Below are 21,298 nucleotides of genomic sequence, written 5' to 3' on the forward strand. Positions count from 1 at the left end.
ATACACAATGCAAAAAAAAAAAAATCATAAAACAAATATAACAAAAAAAAAACAAAAAAAAAAAACAATCCAACTTACCATTAAAGTTTTTTTTTACGACGATCTGCTTGAAGACCCTTTGTCTTCTTGGCTCAGTCGATTTTCTCTTTCTTCTCGTTCTCTATCTTTTTTGGCTAATTTTCCGCTAGGATTTTTATGTCGGTCCATATGTTTCTTCAAGTGGTCGCTCCTCATGAATTTTCTTTCACATATTGTGCATGGATACAATTTTTCACCTAAACGAAATAAAACATTTTTTTAATAAGTCATAGATTAATTTTATGAATTGATAAATTCCTCAACAAGGCTATTTTACAATTATTTAGCGTGACGATTTCTCTATTTTCCCTGAACGCTAATCCAGTTTAGGCAAGTAGTGACAATACGTGTACAGGATTTATTCTTAGATTAATCAATCATTATAAATTTGGAAATACAATTATAAAACGTAAGGGATTTGTTGCTTAACTAAATAATACTGAATATCAATGTGATTATGCTGTATGTTATATATACACACACAGACTGTTCCTCTGTATCACAGCTTTTCAGTGTTGCTAGACTAGCTCCCATCCTGAACGAGAGTTAGAATCTACAATCATTAAGTCACTGGCCATGAGATCAGTGCCTGCAAACCACCTCCAATATCTATTGATAAAAACTTTTGATCGTCACTTTTACAGTGCCTGATTTGTTTATTTACAAATAAAGAGCTTTGCATTATGCCAAGCAAGCAGTAAGTGAAATTATGATAGTGCTCTATCCAAAGAGGTCTAAAATTATATATATATATATATATATATATATATATATATATATATATATATATAATTATTTCATGTATCTACATAAAATGTTATAAGAATGTTATGTATCAATTTTCAGTATTTATTTCAATAGTGCTCAATACTTGAGTAGAGCTAGGTAGTAAGTTATGAAAATATATACAAAAATTAAGCTATACAAAATTTTCTGCATTTTAGCTCGACAATTTCTTATATTGTGTCAATAGCATGGACGATTCTGTGTAGCTTAATTGCCATATATTTTTATAACTAACTATATAATATATATATATATATATATATATATATATATATATATATAGTATGTATGTATATATGCTTGAAAAATACGTGTAGATATGAATGCAATATATACACATAACAATTAGGATAAAAACATAGAATATAGACTCTATACCAACACAGTAAATGAGTTAAATAAAAAAATTTATTAAAAATTTTATAAAACAACACCATTGTTCCAAAGAATTGAAGAAATGTACAAAGTTAGCCGAGTCTTCAGTGACTAAGATGGCCTGAAGTTAAAAAAATAGAAGATTGCAGAATATAGATAATTTTGTCCCCCCCCCTTCTACACACTTGTTTTCATTTTATCATGTTATCAGAAATCAAGAGACCCCTTTTTTTTGGGGGGGGGGGGGGCTAACACTTGATTTCTATATGAGATACATAGATATCTAAATATTACATCTCAAACAGTAAAGAAAAGAAATGAACATTAATTTTCCTCCAACAAACTAACTGATGAGTTAATTCACCACTTAAATGTATGTCTTTGTTGAATCCATCTAGTCTGGTGGAGTATCCAGCTTCGTGCTGCTACACGAGTTAACATCACTAAGAGAAGGTACACCATTCATTGTGTCAAAAAGGATCTTATTTGGTCTTCAATACTATGTTATTCTGTGTGTTTGTAGGCTGAAGCATTCTTATGTCAGGTTGTCTTGAAAAACACCTGTGCGGGGAGCCTGGAGACAATTTTCAACATTTGAGATGTAAAGAATTTAATAGAACACACGACTATCTACATATCTCATGTTCAGATTAAGTGTTAGCCCCAAGAAGGGGTCCCCTTGATTTCTGAGAACTTCAACTTAAGTAAAATGAAATAAAATATTAAAAAATATAAAATATTGTACACAATTGCACTCAAGAAAGATAGGGCCACAATGGATGAGACAAAAAAAAAAAAAAACGTTATTGGTTGATAGTAATGTTCAATGTTTTTACAACTGTAAGATAAAAAACGGTCTTTAAGGTGATTTGTTCTCGATCAGATCGACATAAATTTAAACAATTGCCAACTGGGGAAGGGTGGTTTCGGCAAAGTTACCAGATTTCAGTATTGTATACTGTTATACAAGCAATTATTTTCAAGTGTTTGTTTGTAGATTTGCAAACCACAAATCTGACATTCAATCTTAATTTGTAATGATATTGGTAGTGATTGTTGGCAATGACCATATTCCGGGCAACATTCATCAATTTAAATCCATTTCTCTAATGTAATTAATAGTGATGGGATGATTCCAATATTTTTACTAATACAATTACAGATTTTGTGCTAAATTCCCGATTCCAATACAATTACCAATTTCGATTCTTCATAAATCTCTAATTATTTAACTATAAGATTGTTATTTTTCCCAGATTTTCGTAAAAACACATGTCAAATATGCAGATATTTTCCTAAACATCAACAGACTTGTGGAGGATAATCTATCGATTTTAGCTTTAACGGTAATTTAAAATCAATAAATATTTATTATTTTATCATTATTACCAGCAATGGAAGATTTTACTTTAAACAAAATCAAATAAAAAAAGACAATTAAAAGAATCGTTTTGGCATTGGAAAATAGGCATCAATTTTTGTGATTCCGATATCGATTCTGATACCTCCAAATCTTCCGATTTTTCCGATTCTGATTAATCGTCCCAACACTAGTGATTAGAAATTTTCCATTAAATTTTGATATAAACACTTGAACTAAAAAGGTATTACATTAAAATTCTACTTTGCATCTCAAACACCGAGTTAATAAAGAAGTTAACATAATTTTCCTCTCTCCCATTGACCATTTAAATATGTTATATTATATATTGTGGTCTCTTGGTCTTACTGGATTCCAGGAAAATAATTCATCTTGTCTTGTAGAATATCACACTTTGTGCCGTTACTTGAGGTAACATCACTTGTAGAAGATGCACCATTCCTCGTAAAAAGCAGTGTTAGTTAGCCATAGAGAGGGAGATATTATTTGACCCGTGAATACTACGTTATTTTGAATATTTAGTCAGGGTTTACTTGTAGAGAAAAGTATCTTTATGCCATGTTGCCCTGACAAAACCTTGTACAGAGAAACCTTAGATACTTGAGGATAGTGTCTAGTAGGCATTACGTGTGTGTGTGTGTGTGTGTGTATATATACATGTATGCATATGCCACAATCATTTTTGTACTTTTAAATTTTATGATGTACAAACAATACGCAAGAATATAGATTTTGTTAGGAATTTCATACGCCCAATTAAAATATAAATGGTACGTATTACTTCCTCCTGACAATCTGCGCGTGTTGATAATCATTCTTACAAAAATTTTTTTTTTTTTTTTTTAATTAACAAGGCACAGTGACACGTTGATGTAGGGGGCTACTATCTGGGACATAATTGCAGGGACACTATGTAGGGAGTTGAGCAGCAAGATGACTTTACATTACACTTGAACTTCTGCATGTACATACAGTTGGGGAAACAGGAATCTGGAAGGGAATTCCAAAGCCTAACAGATCTGGAGAAGAAACTATTAGAGTAGAACGCCTTCTGGCATCTGGAGATCTCCACCATGTAGGGGGGGGGGATTTTGGTGCTTGTCGGGTTTGTTTGGGGTATTTACATCAAAGGGTTACAATGGCTTGTAGTTTGTTGGAGCATCTACCATTAAAATACTTGTAAAATAGACAGAGGGATGCAACATTTCATCGATGGGACAGTGGATGAAGCCTAGATGACAGTTCGGTACCAATTAGATTGTAAACTACAAAATATCTGTATAGCCTAAAAGTAGTTAACGGATAGACATCCACCAATCAAGTTTTCATATCAAAACTCATTTGACTTATTTTTCATTTTGACTATTTGTTATTCACCAATTATTTTTATTTTTTTTTAATTTTTTTTTTTACAAAGGAATCACCACTGTGATACCATAAAGTGGCCCTGAGGTGGATTTGAGCTGAGAGGGGGAATAGACAAAGGAAGAGGAAATAGCTTAGAATAATCAAAGAAATCGGAAATATCCTACAATCAACAATAGATAGGAAGTAGCAAACAATAACAATAGAAACCTACTGATAAAACAGGGAAGGGCAGCTTCCGGTAGCCAGGGTGGGGTGAGCGACCTGAGAGACAAAGACAGAGGAGACAGTCAGTTGACATCTAGATGCGCTAGACGGTGGATGGAAGTTGGACAGTTAGAGTTGACAACTAGATACCCTTGACGGCGAATGGGAGTTGATAACTACATTTGAACAGTTATAGAGTTGACTGTGAAATAGAGACATGGACAATTTTAGAGTTGACTGTGAAACAGAGATATATGAATGTAACATCAATAAGATGGGGAGAAGACACACACACACAAGTCTAACAGTCAATTTATATGTGAACATTGGCGTTTGTGTTTTTCCTTTCTTTGTTCATATTTCTATCTTGTGAACCGCGTATGTTCTCATCGACAGTCGCCAATGGGAAAATGATGATCTGGCCATAAGAAGAATAGTCGAACGAAAAATCCACAGTACATGATGTTGGGAGTTGGCGAGCTGTCGTAGGGCGCATGTCGGGGTAACGATGGTGCCGTTAGACCTTAGATCGACCTTCAGGCGATTTCACGATGAAAAGGGACACGCAGAAAAAAATTGAAACGGCCGAATCCATTTCGAAAAAAAAAAAAAATCAACTAAACAAACAACAACAAAAAATCACAAACACAAATAAAAGAAAGTGAAAAAACATGAGAGCGCTCTCATTACAAACTTCGGAGAGATGCAGACAAAAACAAAACACGGGACAAAAAACATTAAGAAAAACCTAAAGCACACAAAGCAACCGAGGATGAAGAAAAAATAAAAAAAAGGAAAATCGAGCAACAAGGAAAATTCGAGATGACAAAATAGATACGCGGTGAGTGGCTTTCTCTTGTGTTTTATTTTTTGCTCTGCACAGAAAAGAAATCAGCAATTTAAGGCCAATTTAATTTTTTCATTTTAATGAAATATTTTTCAACCTTTTTTTTTTGTTTAGTTTTGTTAGCATGTGTAAACATTTTCTTGCCTCATAGAAAAATGTGTGAATACAGGTTTTTCCATGTGTGATTCATTGAGAGAGAGAGAGAGAGAGAGGGGGGCATCGTAGCGGCGATGCGTTTGAAGAAGACAGTATGGAAATCAGGAAGGAGCAACCGGACAATGAAAAAAAGAGAGTGACGGGGTGGAGGAAGTAAGCCGAGATAGAAGAAAAGAGATATGGGTGTCAGGAGAATGAAAAGTGTTGGATGGAGAAGCTTAGTTGATGGAAAAGAGGGTAGTCGAAAAAAAAAAAAAAAAAAAAAAAAGATGTAGGGTGAGGAGACAGCTCATCAAGAACTTGTTTACATTGGACTTGAAAACGATCCTATTGTAGCCAGCTCAGCTGGAAAGCAGGGAAATAGAACAAAATTCCATAGGCGTGTAGTTCTAAGAAAGCTTTGTTTATGGAATCCACGTTTAGGTTTAAGCACAGATAAACAGTGGGGGAAATTATTGATAGTGATTTCAGCTAGACAAATGTTTTTCATGAAAATTTGGCAAGGGGGGGGGCATAGATTGGAGCTCAGATGAACACTTACCATGAAAATAACGATAAAGCAAAGACAGGCTCGCAATGTTTCTTTAAACGATTTTAACAATAGCCAACAAAACAAAAAGGGGTAAAAAAAAAAAAAAAAAAATCAATAGTTCAACTTACCACTGTGTGTGCGTACATGTCGGGTCAGTTCATCTGATCGAGAAAATCTTTTGTTGCATTCTTGACACCAGAAAGGTTTCTCTCCTGGAAAAATAAAAAATAAAATATAAAATAAAGTAAATAAATCATTGCTTATAAGTAAAAGTAAATATACACTTAAGTTTGATACTTCTGCAATTAATGACCCAGATTTCCGTAAATATTTTCTCAGGCTTACTCAGCAGCTGCTGTAAAAATTTTACAACTTTTCTTGTAAAAAATCAACTTACAAAAAAAACAAAAAACTTTAAAAGTTTTAACTATTAATATTATATATGTATATAACAAAAAAATGTAATTAATATACGATAAACATTATTTTTTTGTTTTCAAGTGTTTTTAAATTTGATCAGCGCTTGGCATATACCGGCATTTTACATCACCCACCAAATGAGTCTAAATGAACACTACAGTAATTTGGGTTGGTAAATACAGGAGTACCCTAGGTTTTTGCTCTTTTTTTTTTTTTTGGTCAGCAATGTTTAAACAATGTTTAAACGATTCTGTAGCAAGTAGCTAACTACAGAAAACAAATGGTTTCCTGAAAAAAATATTGCTTTCCAATTACTATCAAAAAGTCAAGAAAAATAATGTAGCAGTTAAATAACTAACATCTATTTCCTTTTACAAATGATTATGGTTGTTGCATTCAACCTGGGTAGAGTGGGCCAGCTCTTTCCAACAATTTTTTAATTTAATTATTTGGACTATCATCCTCATCTTCTAGTTGTTTTTACAACGTCTCGGCCAATTATTCCTCTGGCCTTCGTCAGGTTAACCACGACAGGATAGGAATGTCGAATCCTCCAACTACATCCACAGCAATTGCTGCCTTTAATAGCTGTTGTAATCTCACCATGGTTTGGTCAACTAACTGGCTGGGATCGAAACCACTGCCTCTAGCTTCACACTCACCTGGAATCGTAGATATTCCACATCTCTATCCACTGGCCTCGAAGGGCAATCAAGTTTGGATTTTTTGGTCTTATAAATCCAATTGTTCTTCCAATTATCGGGTCCGTACCGATTGCTCTATTATTGAATTAGTTTGGAATTATTTTGGAGACGAGTAAATTGTATAATTTTTTTAATTATTTGGACTATCATCCTCATCTTTTATTTGTTGTTCCTATCCCAGCCGAAACGTTGTGAAAACAACCAGAAGATGCGAATAATAGTCCAAATAATTAAAAAAAATTATACAATTTACTCATCTCCAAAATAATTCCAAACTAATTCTTTCCAACAAGTTCACCAGGTCTCGAATACTGGTTGCCCAAGCACAATGATCCAGTAATTCTATTGCAAATCATTGACAGTTCTAGGATGTACTTTGTAAACGTGAAGACCTTGAATCAGTCCAGCATCCTGCTTCACCGTCCTGAGCCATGTTTTTAGTTAGCCACCAACCTGGTGGTGGTGCCAGGTCGATGACTTTATGGATGAAATCACCTGGGTGTGGTCGAAAAGCATGGCCAAACCAACAAAGGCATCTGGCTTTGTTAGTTTGACCACTCATGTAATTTGATGAAATACCACAGGCATGTCCAGACTCACAGTGATACACGAGGGATTAAAGTACTTTGTGGATATGCGCCTTCTTCCATTTCCATGTAACGTCATTTTGTGCCATATACAAACAGTTCTTTTAGAAAAGTCACTGCAACCAGACATTTCTTTTTTCACAATAATATTTCAAGGCAAGATGGAACTCGGGGACTAATTTTCTTTCCTGTATTACATGTCTGCTGGTCAGACCAACCTGTCTTATATTTTTGTGTTCCTATTTGAGGATCATTTTTTTTTTTTATTGAAATCTATATCTATCTATATATATAAAAGTGCCCTTGTCCGTGTGTGTGTGTGTGTGTGTGGTGGGGGTATACTCTCTGGGAAACTACTGTGTCAATTTTTGGTCTACTGACTTGAAACTTGATATATGGGAGATTTAGACCTGTGGAACAAATTTGATTATATACACAACAGAATTATGTTTTTCAATTTGCAACCAACCTTCATTGAAGTTTTAGTTTACCCCACTTTAATTTAATAAACATAATAGATGTTTTGGAGCCGATAATGGGATTAATTTTTTTACCTTAAAATAAAGTTCAATTCTTGCATGTGAGAATGTGATAATTCTGTAGATAAGTACTGAAACATGGCGAAAATTTTTGTCAGAAGAAACAAGAATTGTACAAAATTTTAGAACAATTTTACTAGACAAGCAATAATTTTATTGATATATATATATATATGTATTGAATTTGCAGAAATTGCTCGTCTTTTGTTAAAGCACTAGAAGATGTACTCAGCATTAAATGTAACATTAAATTTCTTTAAAAAAAAAATAAAAAAAAGATAAAGTAAAAAAAAAAAAAAAAACGGAAAAAACTGAGACATGTGCATGCAAGTATTTTTCTAAACAGTTCACTTCTTGTAAGTAAAAAAAAAATAATATTCGAGCTGCGATCGACCAGAAAACCTAGACAGATAACCATTAGGCCAGACTGACAGGATCTTTAAAAAGTGTTTTCGAACCTACTTATTCTTAATATAATGCGAACGATTCGCACATGTGCAATTGTGAAACGGTTGACGAACAGATGAAAATCCGATGACTCCTCAAGTACCAATTTTAATCCCTTAACAGCCCTTTTTTCCGGAATAAAAACCGATTACAAAGTTTTCCACCTGTCTTAATACCCTATATACGAAATTTCAAGTCTGTAGATCAAAAGTTTGATGGGTATAAACGTTGAGAAGTGCACACACACACACACACTTCCTCTCCCAGGCTTTGAGGAGTCAACTCCATAATCTGTATAAAGTTGTGCCTTTCATTGAATTTATTGTTTTATTGCTTTAAATATTGTGAAAAATTTCCACATTCAACCGCCATCTTTCTTTTAGGCCGCCTACACGGTTTGATAGCCGGTCGGTGATTGATTTAAATGTGTCAGGTGATTTGACTTTGGCGCTTTTTTGTATTCATGCGTTGTTTTTCGGTCTAAGAAAGAACACGGAACGATACAGACTCAAACCAGCGGTTCCCTCTCTAGGGAGCCAAGACAATTCTTTCATGGACACCAAACAGTCGGTGAACGAAGGACATATCTCTACAAGCAGAGACAACTTATTTTGCTGAACCTATTCAGATCCAAGGTGGCATTCAAGAAACTCTTTATCATGTTATTATCCAATTATTGGATCTTATCTTATTTCATCCCGAGACCCAAGGGGCTCACATTATGCCTGATTATAGGTGCCATCATTCCTGCCGTGTTCTCCATGGATCCTTCCAAAGTAACAATGAACTAACATTCCAACAATAGAAATTTATACTAAAGGCTCCATGCGTATGGTAGCAAATCGAGCCACCGTTTTGCAAAAGGACTTATCAGAACCAAAGAACTTTCATTGCTGTTACTTGTGAATAAATTTTGAGTTTAAAGGTACGGCTTTTGTTTGTGGAATTCATTTGCTTCTGCAGGGAGTGTGAGAAAGAAATTTCTTACATATCTCATTATATTGGTGAGAAATGAAAGATAAAAACACTTGAATTTATAATAAAATAAATGTAACAAATAGAAAAGGCATCATTAAAATCTTCTATTTTCATAAATTGTGAATTGATGACGGAGATCATTTTTATTTTATTGGCCACATAATATAGTCCCGGGCATTAGAGATAAATTGTTTTTAGTAGAAAAAAAAGTAAATCTTCATTCTATGACGTAATTAAGGGCAGTAAGAGTTATTCCCCTTACTTTGCAACAAGAATGAAAGTACTTTCATGTTTTGTTTTGTTTTTTTTTTCTTCGGTATTTAAGTTTGTTGGAATTTGAGGACTTTTTTCCCCCCACTAATTGAATCAATTTTAATCTCAAACTCATCGGTAATTACTTAAATATAAAAACTTTCTAGTTTTTAGGGTGAATGTTGGCGGGGCAGAGATGATTAAATTTATTAGTTATTTGTTTTCCGTGAATGTTATTTTTAGCAAGAAAACGAAAAAAACGAAAACGAAGAAAAAAAAAAAAAAAAAAAAAAACGAAGAAAAAAAAAACGAAAAAAAAAAATGAAAAAAAAAACAAAAACGAAAAAAAAACAAAAACGAAAAAAAAACAAAAACGAAAAAAAAACAAAGAAAACAAAAACGAAAAAAAAACAAAGAAAACAAAAACGAAGAAAAAAAAACAAAAACAAAAACGAAGAAAAAAAAACAAAAACAAAAACGAAAAAAAAACAAAAACAAAAACGAAAAAAAAACAAAAACAAAAACGAAGAAAAAAAAACAAAAACAAAAACGAAGAAAAAAAAACAAAAACAAAAACGAAGAAAAAAAAACAAAAACAAAAACGAAGAAAAAAAAACAAAAACAAAAACGAAGAAAAAAAAAAACAAAAACGAAGAAAAAAAAACAAAAACAAAAACGAAGAAAAAAAAACAAAAACAAAAACGAAGAAAAAAAAACAAAAACAAAAACGAAGAAAAAAAAACAAAAACAAAAACGAAGAAAAAAAAACACAAACAAAAACGAAGAAAAAAAACACAAAAACAAAAACGAAGAAAAAAAAACAAAAACGAAGAAAAAAAAAAAACGAAGAAAAAAAAAAACGAAGAAAAAAAAACAAAAACGAAGAAAAAAAAACAAAAACGAAGAAAAAAAACAAAAACGAAGAAAAAAAAACCAAAACGAAGAAAAAAAAACAAAAACGAAGAAAAAAAAAAACCAAAACGAAGAAAAAAAACAAAACGAAGAAAAAAAAACAAAACGAAGAAAAAAAAACAAAACGAAGAAAAAAAAAAAAAAACGAAGAAAAAAAACCAAAACGAAGAAAAAAAACCAAAACGAAGAAAAAAAAACCAAAACGAAGAAAAAAAAACAAAACGAAGAATAAAAAAACGAAAACAAAAACTAAGGTGTGTTAGGAAGAAAAGGAGAACAGAAAAAAAAGACGAAGGAAAAGACGAAAGTGTGCGTAGAAGAAAAAAACAATATATATAAAAAAAAAAAAGGAAAGACAAAATGAGGACGAATAAAAACCAAAGTAAAACAAAAAAAGAAGAAAAGGCGAAGACTGACTCAGTAAAAAAAAAAAAAAAGAATAGGGTGACTAGGAGAAACCTGGGCGTGGCAATATTGAGAAAGAGATTGAATGAATGCCTATTGTCAAAAATCCAAATCCACAGATTTGAAGCAGAGAGCGTGAGGTGGGAGGGGGGGGGTCTTTTAAAAAAAAATTTTTATAAAGGAGTCACCACTTATCAAGGCCCGGAGACGACTCAAGAATAAGGGTTAATGAGTGTACAGCAGTCCATGGGAAAATATCCTAGTAATTGTTAGTAGTGAAAATTTGGTAAATTGGATTACTTAAAGGGATGCCTCATGAAGAACTTGTTCACATTGGACTTGAAAACGATCATATCGTAGTTAGTTGGAAAGCAGGGAAACAGAACAAAGTTCCACAGACGTGCAGTTCTAAGAAAGAATTTTTGTTCATGAAACATACTTTTAGGTTTAGGCACAGATAAAGTGTGCAGGAATTATTGATAGTAATTTTAGCTAAAGTATTTTTTGTGAAAGTACGGCCAGGGGGTCCATAGACCGGAGCTTAGACGAGCGGTTGCCATGAAAATAATGATAAAGCAGAGACAGGCTCGTAACATCTCTAGCATGGGAAAGAGATTGCAGGGAAGAGAAAAGGGCATCCCCCAGTAGGCTACAAAGTCTATTTTGAACTCTGTCAAGGTAGGATAAGCTGGTTTTAGCAGCTCCTGCCCAGATGTGGTAACAGTACTCCATCCTTGGACATAGTTGGCTTTTGTATAGGTAGAGAATTGCATCAGTAGTGAGCGCTGGAGCAATTACACCATTTTCCCAGCAGCCTTGGCAACAGACTTGATGTACGTGTTCCATCTCAGATCAGGAGAAAAAGTCAGACCCAAAAGTTTGTAAAAACATGGAGCCTCCCCAAGACAAGAGCAATTCATTTCAATTGATGCCAGACAGGGATCAGAGTGTTGATGTAAAGATAGCTTAGTTTTAGATACATTAAAAGTAACCAGCCATCTCTTTCCCCATTGTACCACATGATCAAGAACAGAGGAGACAAAAATTAGAGAAAACTCGGTTGTTTACGGCCTTTTGAAGTGTTGCCATAGACGGTAGTGTCGTCAGCATAAAAGTCTATGAATAATCTTAGGATGTAATTTGGGAGATCATTGATGTAGATCAGAAGAGAGTTAGGCCTAGAATGGACCTCTGAGGGACTCCAGCATTGATATTGTGAGCTTCTGATTTTTGCCCATCAACCACTCTTATGAACCTATCAGGGAGAAATGATGTAATAATTGAAAAGACATCTCTAGCTGGAGATTTTATGGAGTAGACCTTTACACCATACCCTAACAAAAGCCTTTGATATGTCAAGAGCATGTGTCTAAAAAGGAAACCTCCATAGAGAGATTTGCTAATCCTATGAGATATAACTGTTAGCACATCTACTGTAGATCTAACATAACGGAAACCATATTGCATGTCACTGAGGAGGTTATTTTTGCTGAGGTGGTTGACTACTTCCTGATTTAACAGATTCTAGCAACTTACTCATGATGCACAGGAGACTTATTGAGAGGAAGATGACCAATCACCTGAATTTTTAAATATGGGATATACTGATGAGGTTTTCCAGCGTATTGGGAAGCAATTCTCCTTAAGATAACGCTTAAACAGTAAGTATGGGAGCTAGTTCTGGTTAAATATTTTGAGCACTATAATCTGAATGCTTTACTGAAATCAAAGTTTCTGATTAGCTTGGCAACAACACACTCAGATATTTGTATGTTGCATAGTGTGTTTTCAGACACAGGAGGTGGAGGATTGGTGGCCCTGATTGCATAGAGTAGAATTAACTACAAAGTTCTTGGCAAAGAGTTTGACTTTGTCCGATGCTGAGGAAATTACCTCAGGTCCATTGATGATGGTTAGGATAGAGCACACTTTTATTCAGGACCCTGCTTGTTGTTGGCCAAAACTGGTGGGAATCAAGTTGCTGCTCAGCTACTTTGGACTTGACGGACTGAGTATACAACTCTCTTGCGTTCTTTATTACTCTTTTACAGTGGTGGCTGGCAATCATAAAGACGGCTTTAGTTTCAGTACATCCATTACGTTGGAAGCAATGGAAAAAGTGATTTCTGTGCGCAATTGCAGCAACACATTCTGGAGATAATCATGGTTGTCTGTTAGATTTTTACTGGAATTTTTTGAAGGTATGAAGCCATCTATACCTACAATTAACCATTCTATCAAGTCTGATACTATAGAGGACACGTTTTATTTAATGAAAAGGTAAGTTGTAATGTGCGATACACACCGAATCAATATTAATCATTTGATAATCGATTTTAGTTGTGTTTCAACGTAAAATATTTCCTGTTTAGATGTTTTACTATGAGATATTTCGGTTCTTATTCAGGATTCAACCAAATTAAGAAAAAACAAAAATACATAAACCATAAGTAGTGTTGAGTGCTTAAGTTAGAACGAGAACAAAATGGCCGATATGAGACGGTCATTTGGAGAATCTCAATAATCGCTCAAAATTCAAAAATTAAAACAAGATACTGGCAGAAACCAACCCAACTTAAGCACTAGACACTACTTGCATTTCGAAGTAAATAAACGCTTTAAAATAAATTTGATCAGAAAAAAATTATCCAGATAGAAAGTAACTTATCTTGCCTTTGGTAACATTTGCTATCTACTTTTTTTTTTTTTAACACTTTCAGGTGCTTGTGTATATTAGTAATGTTTTAAACCAACGCATTTCAGGTGAAAACATTAATACTTATGTGTTATAGTACCACAGATAGAGGATGGAATATAAAATTGTTGTCCTAGAAAAGACGACATGATTCCATTTCCATTTAATGAAAACCGATTTTCTTTTTTTGTTGTAGACCATTTACTAGTTGGCCAGTTGTGTACAAATCCCAAGAGCAATAGGAGCCTTCTATCACGTCTGAAAGTGACACAATGTTCAATGAGCTAGATCAGAGATGCACCACTGTACAACTCATGCTCTCTACCGATCCAAGTTATGACAAGTGGACCATTTCCAGCACCCTCAATATACATCACTGGATTGCCAGGAATAATGGGGATGTGCCCAGGGTATTTCTGGCTACAGTTATGGTTTTTGGTGTGGTTTACAAGTGAGGACCACATCATGCCACCTCACATCTTCGAAGTCAGCTTGAAAATCTACCCCGAAGTGTATCTGGATGTACTGTTGTGCAATCAGGTGGCCGCTGGCAGACCTTGGGTGTAGCAGCAGGACTCGGTGCTGGCCCACAAGTCCAAAGAGACCCAGGCTTGGCTTCAGAGGAGTGCTACAACTTTATACCCTTCTCTCACTGCCCCATCCCCTTTCTCTCCCGATCTTAACCCACTGGACTATTTCATTTAGTCATACATAGAGAACATCACAAACATGACCTCCCACAACACCAGAGCCGCCTGATCACCACCATCCGCTGAGTATTCGCTGAGCTTCTGTCGACGCTTATGGAAAAGGCATGCTCCCAGTTCCGGACCCGTATCGAGGCAGTAATTGAGGCTAAAAGTGGCTACAGTGAATAGATGTCAGCTCTACTACATAATCAAGTTACCGGAATTGATTTTTTTCAATAAAAGTTTTAAAATAAATCCATGGTGTTTTCTTTAGGGCGACAACTTTATCGTTCCACACTGTATTATTCGCCTTAGATTACCTGGGACTGGATGTAACATTTACCAGCCTAAGGACTCTTCTGAAATAAAGTTGCTATCACACTATCGTTTGGCTCCAATTTTTTAACTTTCCAGAACACATCTTTCTCAAAGAGCCTATTAGTTTCCTCCCTCAATTTGTCTTTTAGGTGGATACTGCATTCATGTGGAGGGTTGATGAAAGGATCTGCATCTTTTTTGTAGGAGTTTGGTGCTCTCACTAGAATTTCCAATCCTAATAAACTGCTTGAGGTATTGAAGCATAGTTAAACAAAGATGCCTGCATGCATGGTTATTAACTTCAGCTTTTCACATATCGGAGGCACTACAACTGCAGGTTTTGGTACTTCTACAAAATAAAAATTTATATTTGTCCATTTTGAGTCCCTATACTGACATGGAAAGCTGATGGTTCCAAGACATCAAATTCGGTCGCCTCCATATGTGGCGAGTTTTACATGTGGGCTGGATTGCAGAATGGAGAAGGCTTTTAGTAATCTATCGGAAATTTCTCAGTGGGAGTGTGTTGCCAAATGTCAAAGAATCGATTTTTATGCGGAGAGTGTGGTGTGTTCTCAATTTCAGGTGAAATGGTTTCATATTCAGGATCGTGTAGCCTTCGTCCCTCATTTCTCTGGTTATACTATCCATGCATTTAACAAAGTGGAACTGTTGTAGATAATCATCTCCATCACTTCCACTATCGATGTGGTCAAGGATTTCCTCTTATCTCTTGCATTCAGTTCTCCTTGGGGTTGATGCCGGTGGTTGTGAGACTTGCTCCTGTGTCTGCTCTTTCTTTCTGAGACCCCTTGATTTGGACTGTGTATATATCAAATATATTAAAAGGATGTGCGAGTCATGCACACTGTATGAAACATCAAGATGTATACAGGCATGAACCCCTCCATCCACACAGGACATTCCATCTCAGCCTTAGAAGTTCATCAAATCAAACCTATTTGAGATTGATGGGCAGAAATTCCTGCTCACTATTAACAGGTACTCATCATCAAGGAAATACCAACATTTCATGGTGGCAGCGGTGGTTCACTTCTTTTCTACCCTACCATAAACTAAAACTAAACAGGTTTGATATATATACAGACGGAATTACAAAAAAAAAAAAAAAAAAAATAGCATGTGACACGCCATGTGTTAAAAAAATACACAATGCTATATTGCAAACCATGAGTAAACAGTTTTCATCATACATATTCTTCAAATGTAAAACTCTTGTCAGAAGATAAATAACCGATGCTGTGGATAAACTGCCATTAGCATATTAAGCGATGCTCTTTGTGTAAACAAATCGAGCTTAAGCATTTGAATGATGTCAAAGCATTGTTAATTCACTACCTGCACAGCAGCTGAATAGCGTAATGGTAAGCTTTGACTGTTTGGGCAGTCGGATTTCGATCCTGACTTGAGGTAGTTGCCTGTCTAGCCGCACTGATGAGTTGTGATACAGTACTGTATATGGATAACATATATATATATATATATATATATATATGTAATAAATGAAAAATAAAACATCATGGCACATCTGCTAAGGATGAACTGTTCTGACCCAGATCTGAGTGAAGCAATGGTGCTTTTTAAACAAAAAATGATTTTATACATAAAAAATGAAGAAATAACTGATGAAACAAAACAAACTACAAAAATATGTTGCGGTGTAGGAGTCCAAAACCTAAGACATCTTCATGCTAGTGGCCTCATGGATCAAAAAAAGTCACCGAGTACCTATGGAACTTCTTCAAAGGCTAGCTTTAAGTGAATATCAATGTTAGGATCCACAACGCAATACCATCAGAAATCAAATGAATCATTAGACGACTTCATCACACAAGCTAGAACACAAACACAAAAATGTGACTTCACAAATGAGGACTATCTAGACACTTATAGAGCTCATCATGTTTTCAACACCATATGACACTTTTCAGAACAAGCTTTATTGCAAACCAAAACGGCTACAGTACAATCAACATACTGACTGAAGGCTGGAAGTACGAATCCCTTAATGCCAGAAATGACCAGTTGAACCAGCTTGGAATGCCGAAAGCAGAAAAAAATATAACATTAACCAAAGCCTGAAGTGTGGAAACTACGATACAAGCCACAATCTTTGACAGTGTTCAGCATATAGTGATGAGGGTTCTGCAAAGGATGTTGTGTAAGATGCTGCGCAAAGACTAAATCAAAGACAAAGCAAGTAAATATACACATACAACTAAACGGGGGGGGGGATGTTATAGTGCCGCAGATATTATTTGCCTTGGATTGCCTGGCACCTGACGTAATCCTTAAAAAGGCACTCTCCTGAAAAAAGTTGCTATCATGCTCACTATCATTCGGCTCTGATTTCTTAACTAAATACCAACAACTATTATTTAATTTATGATGTGGAAATTAGTATAAATTGCAACAATTACGAAAAATGATAGTTACAAGTAAAAATAGAATTCATTAAATTATCGAGTTTTATTGTATGTTCTGATGTGGGTGCGACCAATTCAGTATGACAAACTGAATTATCTTCTTTGATTTAAATTAAATTAAGGTCCGCCATTTTTAAACATAAAATTTCAGAACGTAACTGTGGATGATTTGCTTGTTAAAAATACATCTAGGATATCTACTGGATCATTTTTCATCATTTTTGGAATTTATACTAATTCCTACATGACACGTAATGTTTTCACCTGAAATGCGTTTAAAACATCACTAATCTGCACAAGCACCTTTGTTATGCATTTATTTATTTATTTTTTAACACTTGTTCGTTTTGTTGTCTACAATGAAAAATTCTCAAGCAGCTTATTTTAAAATGCTTAAAATTTTGGAAGTGTTTATCGATCACGTAAGCAGATGCCCCAAATCAGTGGTCGTGGATTTCTTCGGTCTGCTAGCATTGGATTGCTTTGGATTAATTCTAACACACTGGATGTGGCCATGATAAAACGAAAACAGACAATTAGAAACTTAATGCTTAATAAATCTAACGCAATGGAGTGCTCAAGGTTCAGGGATTATTATTTATTTATATATTTATCTATCTTATTTAGAATTCAACCTAATTAAAAATAAAATACAGAAAAATCTTTTTGATGTACGAACTTGTCACGGGACGAAGATGTCATATTCCAAAAATTACATAAATTGATTGAGTAAAATGCTGATCTCGCAAGTTATCTGCCCTTGTCTTTTCCAAGATAGCGATGGATTGCAAGACGGTCCCTTTTTGCTTACTCATAAAATGTTATTTTCTTATTTAAAATAACATTTTATGAGTAAGCAAAAAGGGACCGTCTTGCAATTCCATCGCTATCTTGGAAAAGACAAGGGCAGATAACTTGCGAGATCAGCATTTTAATGCTAACGATTTCACACGAATCGCTTTAAATTAAAAAAAAATAAATAAATAAATATATTTTTCTATATATAAAAAATAAAGCTGCACAATCAATTTATGTCATTTTTGGAATATGACATTTTCGTTCCGTGATGAGAACGTATATCATAATATATATATATATATATATATATATATATATATATATATATATATGTTTTATTTTTCTAATTTGGTTGAATTCTAAATAAGTACCCTTTTTCTTGAGTTGCTAAAAGGGAGGATAGAAGGGAGATAGGGAGGGAACGGCTGATCAGCGATTGTCCGAACAACGCAAAACACCTGGTCAATCACGACAAAAGAAGGGGAGGAGAGGATACTACTAATATTTTCAGAGTAATTTAAATACAGGTGCCGTCAAATTAGGCCAGGGCAACAACAAAAAGCAGTAGAAGCGTGCGTGGCTATTTCCAAGGAAAAAGGATACGCGTAAGGGTGGAGGAGGAAGTGTAGGGAGAATAAGGACAATACCAGGGTGGGAGGAAGGGCAGTGGAGAAATAGATTTGCGGCATTTATCTCTAACAAAAAAAGACAACTACCGAATAATGACGATATGTCCAACACACAAGTGTGTTGGGCCGGCGTTTTGGCGAGGGAGACTTGTTATCGGTCACACATTTGTTTAATGATCAAATTGAAGCATAAATACCATTAAATCTTTTTACTATTATGAAAAATTAATAAACACCTAAATCACCCCAGTTTCCATGTGTTTCTAAAGTGAGAGATTGGGTGTATATTAGAAGAGTGGAGGTGACGCGTCTGACGCGACTTACTGAAGTATTAAAATAGCCGACAAAACAAAATGGAGGGGGGGAATAAAATAAATATACAGCAAATAAATGTTACCAAAGGCAAGCTAAGTTACCCTTCTATCTACCTGAATACTATTTTGTGTATGTTTTAACTTATTTTAAAGTGTTCAAAAACAAATCTAGTGTACATACTACCCACAAGCAGCAAAATCCCACCTCTTGACGATTTAAGCCCCTAGATTCCGGAAAGCCTTCTCTAATAGTTTGTTCCATCGCACTTTGGAATTCCCGTCCTGTTTTCTGCTTCAATTACTGTACTTTACTTAACTTGCTGAAGTTTAAATGCAATGTGAAAGGACATCTGGTTGCTCAATCCCCCACATTCCCCTGTTTGACACAATCCCAAATAGTAGCTACTTACAAAATGCTTGTTTTGGGTGAGCAAGAGTAAAAAAGAAAAAAGTGTAAGTAAAGTTTGTGGAGTTGAAACGAAAACTAAATACCGCTGTTTACAGTCAGTTTGGAGCCTTAATGGCTAAAAATCGAAAATTAAACAAAATACTAGTAGAACATTACGATGGGCGACATTTATTGGATGTATTTCGTTTAATTTTCGATTTTTCAGCGATTATCGAAACTCCAAACTGGTTGTAAGGACAACGCCACTTTTTACATTTTTATATTAAAAAAAAAAAAAAAGTTAAAAAAAAAAAACTATTCAAATGAGTAACTTAGCTTACCTTTGATAACTCCATTTGGGAGGGGGTACCCTAATAAATATCCGATTTCTCTTTATTTTTCTTTATTTAAATATATTCTGGACAATGTACGCTTTCTTTTCTGCTAGTCAAAACTAGGATTTCTTTTTATACAGAAGTTTCCTAACAGGGGCTCTACAATCTACAGTATACGATCAATTTCTTTTTTTTTTTTTTTTTTCAAGGCAAAAATCTTGGGATCTTGGGTCCCCAAAATCAACAGAGATTAAGCCATTCCTGTAATGCTCCGATCCCTATTGATTTTGCGGCAAGAGTTTAGTTCTGTGCAGTTCTAGAAGGTCCACCCTCCCAGGTTTTGCTTTCTCTTTTTGAGAAGAGGTTAGTTTATTGCTAATTGCCTGATGCGCCATCACCAGGGAATGTTAACGGGGTTGCCCAGGCACTTTCTGTATGTCAGAGTGCCCCTGCTGCCCCTCTTCTGGGGCGTGGGCGACGGGGCGCTGACTTCTCAATCCCACTTTCCGACCCTGGTGTCACAGTTCTTGCAGTGGGAGAGAATACCGCAAAAAGTTTAGATGTTTTAATATTTAAATATATTTAAAGTACAAAAAATAATTAAAATAAAAAATAAAATCTGAACTTAAAAAAAAAATTAAAATCTTTCTTTATTTCGTATTTTTTCTCTCCCGAAAAAGAAATACGCAAAAAAGTATTTGTATATACACCACACCAACACCACGGTGATAAGTTTCTTAGAAGAGGCAACAACTTTTTGAGGCGAATTGCCAGAAAAGCTAAAGTGGGTGGAACCGAGTTTGTGTGTGTGTGTGTGTGTGTGTGTGTGTGTGTGTGCTCGCTTTTTTGTAACTCGATGGTCGTTGCACATCTTGAGGTGAAGAACAAAAATATAAATAAATACAAAAAAAAAAAAATTAACAAAAGAAACTACAACTACCAACAATAAACAGGAGAAATAGTTTTTCTTTTCTTTTTTTTTTCCAGAAAAGTGTAAATACACAGTAAAAAGTATTTTTAATATTCAGAAATGGAACAAAGAAACCATGTTTTAAAAGCATCTTCGAAAAAGTTTTATCGAAGGTCATTCATTTACTCAACATATATATATATATATGAGAGAGAGAGAGACAGAGAGAGAGAGAGACAGAGAGAGAGAGAGACAGGCAGAGAGAGAGAGAGAGACAGAGAGACGTATATACACACACTCGGGACAAGATCAAAGTGTAGTATCTGTTCTTCAGATGCTGCACTTCTATTTCTTGTTCTCTTTCGGTGGAGGAGAAATCCTTCACGACTGAGACAATTTTTATTTTTGTACCTTTTCTCCACGTTAAAAAACGACCCTGGTGTCTAACTCTGTCCCGTGGGGAGGCATAGTAAATAGGTACAACACATAAATACATATATAGATACATACATAAATAGATAGATAAAAGTAAAATTAAATTAAGTCGAGATGTTTAATCGAGTTAGAGAATGGTAAAAAAAGTCAATTTTTCAAGAAATGATGAATTAAAAAACTAAAGTTGGGAAATAATTTTTCTTTTCTTTCTGTGGTAGAGAGAAAGACGGACAAAGGAGGAAAGTAAAAATAGAACTCTTCAATGAAAGGAAGAAAAAACATCGAAACAAAAACATCAAAAAAGGGTGTGATATCTGTTTTGATTTCACATTTAATTTTAACATTTGCTCGGCTAGTGAAAGAGAACTC

At 34.6% G+C, this 21,298-nt stretch overlaps 1 protein-coding gene across 1 annotated transcript in view; it reads right to left on the reverse strand.

Moving 5' to 3' along the window:
• Nucleotides 1-21,298, reverse strand: part of LOC145286297 (uncharacterized) — a 29,595-nt gene that overhangs the window by 5,063 nt on the left and 3,234 nt on the right. Inside the window, exons 2-3 of the mRNA XM_080135156.1 lie at nucleotides 5,856-5,939; nucleotides 79-275 (exon numbers count right to left, since the gene is read on the reverse strand). Of these exons, the coding sequence (XP_079991282.1) occupies nucleotides 94-275; nucleotides 5,856-5,939 (266 nt within the window). The 3' untranslated portion in view covers nucleotides 79-93. The remainder of the gene's footprint in view (nucleotides 1-78; nucleotides 276-5,855; nucleotides 5,940-21,298) is intronic.

The sequence above is a fragment of the Euprymna scolopes genome, chromosome 10 (assembly GCF_053919585.1).
Source record: "Euprymna scolopes isolate OS-2025 chromosome 10, ASM5391958v1, whole genome shotgun sequence".
In the NCBI taxonomy this organism is placed as follows: domain Eukaryota; kingdom Metazoa; phylum Mollusca; class Cephalopoda; order Sepiida; family Sepiolidae; genus Euprymna; species Euprymna scolopes.